We start from the raw sequence: 4,044 nt of genomic DNA, 5'->3' as shown, positions 1-4,044 counted from the left end.
TGTACCCCAAAGCAGATGTCATCAGTAGGAGGCGCTACAGAGTCATATTTTTCACAGGGCACTTAATTTTTGGTAATTAGTTATTGGTAATTACTTTTTAATTAATTTCAGTCTAAATTTCCGTCTAAAAAAAATGTATTTTCAAAGTTAGGTTCTGTATCTGTAATATGTGAATACCAATAATACTAATACTAATAATTTTGCTAAATTACAACGCCAAAAGCTGTTTCCTCCTATGTTGCTTACAACTGTGTTGGGACTCAAAAGCGACCAAATGAAAAAATAGTGAGATCATCCAATGAATAAGGTAAAACATTGATCTTATCCAAACTAACAAATTAAACAACAGTGATGTCATCCAAACAAACAAAGGTACACCAATCATTTCACACTAATACGTGACTAAAATTAGTTCATCATTCGTTCTCACGCCCATTGAAATGTTTCTTTCAATACCAAGATTGTAAAGGCGTTCACTTGCTTGTAAATAAAGTTATTTTACGGTTAAAAAACACAGCGGGCGGAAGTGGATATGTCATCAGACACGATCAAAACAACAACAATGGCGGCCAGAATAGCGACTATAACTGTCTTTGCGAGTCTTTCTTAGCCTCTGGTGGATTTCTAGTTTGTTTTTCATTATTTCAATCCCACAAATTGGTCGTTTGTTTAGCAAAATAAAAGGAACGAAAACGAAACCCGGAAACGGAGCGGAAGTGTTGCTTGTGAGTTTGAAATTAAACATCCGCCCATGTAACGCGTGTGTTTACGCTTTTACACCTCTACACTTCACGGTCGCCTCAACTGGATTAAATGGAGGTGGGTGCTTCAGTCTAACTTTTTAGTAATGGCGGAGCAGCTCCCGGTCTCATCCTGAACAGACGGAGCAGCAATGTGCTGCTGCCGTGGAGACAATCAGAGTAAACACGGACTCGGGTCTCACCGTGGGGCCGCTCCTCAATCATGGGACTGGTCCACTTCGTCATCTCCACCGTGGGGAAATGTCTGGACGTGGTCTGCCTGCTGCTGGACCTGAACTTCTTCATCGTCCACAGCGTGGTGCAGACTGTGGTGGCAGCCATCGATTTCGTCACCAACCTGCCCGCACTCCTCCTCTACTCAGCGGCGGAGTTCGGGAACTTTCTGCTGTTCTGCCTGATGTCCGCGGGCGAGGCGTCGACCAGCGTGGCGCACGGTGCGGTCGGCATGCTGGGGAGCCTGGTCCTCGCTCTGGAGGGTCTGCTGGAGAGCCTTAAGATGGTGGGTTACCTCACCATGCACTTCCTGCTCCGCGGGAAGGAGCACCTGTACCGGGCGCTGCTCTCGGTAATGGAGGGCTGTGGCATCGCCGTGAGCCTGCTGTTCTACTTCACCAACACTGTGGTCAACTTTGTGCTCATCGCCACCCAGAACGTGTGTGTGTTCCTGGATGCCGTGTGGCAGACGGTGTCCAGCCCTCTGCAGAACGTTCTGGAGCTCACGCTGACCACCTTCACCTTCCTGTACAGCAGCCTGGCGGGGACCTCTGCCTTCCTCCTGTCGCCTTGTAAACTGGTGCTGGACTTCCTCATCTCGCTGGTGCAGATCTTCATCAGCATCTTCATCGTGAACATCTACGGCCTGCTGCTCACCGTTGCCATTGCTGTAATAACCACCGCCTATCTGAACCCTCACCTGACCCGACAGACAGCTGTGAGGGTTGCGTCTTATGTCCATTCCGTTCCGGCCTTGCAAAGGGTTTGCCAGACTCTCCGCGGCGTCCTCGCGGCCCTGCAGGGCTCTTTAGGTCGTGTGCTCGACAACATTGGACGCCTGCACAGGTGGCTCTGTCACCTCTACCTGCTGGGGAGACGATTCTGGCAGCAGCTGTCCCGCAGCAGCAGTCAGTTGGGTCTGTCACTGAGAACACACCTGAACAGGGTCAACAGCAACAGGGTGGGTGGAGACGGAGACCCAGGAGAGGAGAGGAGGGACCCGCCGGACGGGAGCGTGGGAGACGGGGCCCACCGGGAGCTGCTGGACTTGGTTCTCCCTTCCTCCAGCACAGACAGACCGCTGCAGAGACAGACGACGCTGGGCAAGGACAGTAACCTCCCCCCCGCCGAAAGCATGCTGACCCTGCTGAAGGAGCAGGAGGAGAGGAAGAGGTGCGTGATCTGCCAGGACTGCGTCAAGACGGTGCTGCTGCTGCCATGCAGACACCTCTGCCTGTGTAAAGACTGCACCAACATCTTGCTGAGGCAGCCCATGTACCAGCAGAACTGCCCGCTGTGCCGGCACATGATCCTCAACACGGTGGAAGTGTATCTATGAGCCGACGCCGCCGTTTGCTGTATGATTCATGTTTTTACCGATTGCAAAGAATCCCTGTACGGGCACATGAGAGGAGGAATATTAAAGAATATACAGTTCTTATGGTTATACATGCTGTGTTATTACCACGATGGCGAAAAACCCAAAGCTCTGGAACGTTAACGACCGCTTAATGTCTTAAAACGTCGCCTTGCTTTTGCTTTTCAGGGGAGAGAAGAGACAAACGTACAGTTCTACAGCATAACAGAGCGTGAAGCTGAAAGAGGCAAAGGCTTTGTGACCCTATGACCGTTTCTTGAGTGCAATCTCTCACCTACGAATATGATTTTGTCAGTGTTAAACCACTTCAGAGGGGCTTTTAAATGGTAAGAAAACCTTTTAAGTATTTTGGTTATTTCCTCTCCTTCCTCTGTCGGCGGCCTGTTATAGCTGCAGCCAATACGTGATCCATAAAAGGTTTCTCATTTCCTTTTGTCGTTTGGATAAAATATAGATTTTGTTGTTATAAAAGGACCATAAACTAATAAGGGTTTACAGTTTCGTCTGTTTTGTTTTGCATTTGTTGCTCTCCAAGCTGACACGACGCCATCGATCAGAGCTGGAGAGTTTACAGGCAACGATTCGTGACACCACTTAGTCTAACCCCGGATGGTGCGGCGAGGGAAAGTGCCCAAAAGTGCACAAATAATCTGTGTGGGTCCAAGGGATTTGTTTTCTGTTCTGATTTTATGGAGTTTTGATTGCAGACTAATAAACGGAGGAGTTCTAAGTGTTTGGCTCGTGTGTTTTGATATGAACGTGAGTGAGTTGAGGGAGCAGACGGTCGCACTGCTCCTCCTCTCAGGCGCCCAAAGACCTTTAGCACTCACAGCTTCGGCCCTGTCGGATCAAAGATTGGTGGGATTTCGTAACGCAGCACACGTGACCGCCGTCGTGTGGTGTATGTATGGAGTGTGTGTGTGTGTGTGTGTGTGTGTGTGCAGCCAGGGCGGAGTTACACATTGTGATCAGGCACACAGGTCTGAAGTATCCAATAAAAGTACAGTGATGAAAGAAGTTTGCCTTTAAAGGAAAAATTCAAAGGGGCGGGGCTTACATTCATCAAGACACCAAGTCAGTGAGTTTAAGTTAAAGCTGGAAAAATTCACCAGAAGCTTCAAATGTGAGCATTTGAAAAGAAACAATAGGAAGTTTATCAATGTCAAAAGCAAAAACTTGGATGTTTCATTCTCTGTAGCTCTTGTGGATTTAGGTCCCTGCTGTTGTGTTGGATCCTGAAAGACCTTTGACCTCTTCAAATCTTGTCCAATTTTTTTTACAGTACTTATCTGATCCCCCTCCCATGACCGCGGATATAGAGGATGAAACAGATTTCTTCAAGTGGACTGTAGTGAGGAATGTGGGAACACACAAGAGATTACAGATGAATCTTTCTCCCTGACACAGCAAATAACAGCAGAGATACAACTCAGACCGTCGATATTCCTGCTCTTACGCCTCACATCTGGGCCAGAGGGAGCTGAGGGGGTGTGGGGTCAGGGAAGTGGGCCCCTAATGCTCATATGGGACCATTACCACCATTAAGACTATTCACCAGAGCTCTGGGGTTTACGTGTTTAGCCCAGATTCCCAACGTTTCCTCTAAAAATACCCCCAGCTTCCATCACATCACCCAATGGCTGTGTGTTTAGATCTGTAAGCTTTGTCTTTACATTACACAGTCTGTTTGTT

At 48.3% G+C, this 4,044-nt stretch overlaps 1 protein-coding gene across 1 annotated transcript; it reads left to right on the top strand.

The window, feature by feature from the left end:
• Positions 1-548: 548 nt before the first annotated feature.
• rnf26 (ring finger protein 26) lies at positions 549-3,082 on the top strand. Its single transcript, XM_076146503.1, has one exon. It carries the CDS (start codon positions 964-966, stop codon positions 2,311-2,313), a length of 1,350 nt encoding a protein of 449 aa, XP_076002618.1. The 5' UTR covers positions 549-963; the 3' UTR covers positions 2,314-3,082.
• The last annotated feature ends 962 nt before the right edge of the window (positions 3,083-4,044 follow it).

The sequence above is a fragment of the Genypterus blacodes genome, unplaced genomic scaffold, assembly GCF_046128005.1.
Source record: "Genypterus blacodes isolate CSIRO-AG114 ecotype Tasmania unplaced genomic scaffold, CSIRO-AGI_Gbla_v1 ptg000032l_1, whole genome shotgun sequence".
NCBI lineage: Eukaryota > Metazoa > Chordata > Actinopteri > Ophidiiformes > Ophidiidae > Genypterus > Genypterus blacodes.
This window is presented reverse-complemented; position numbering and strand designations above follow the sequence as displayed.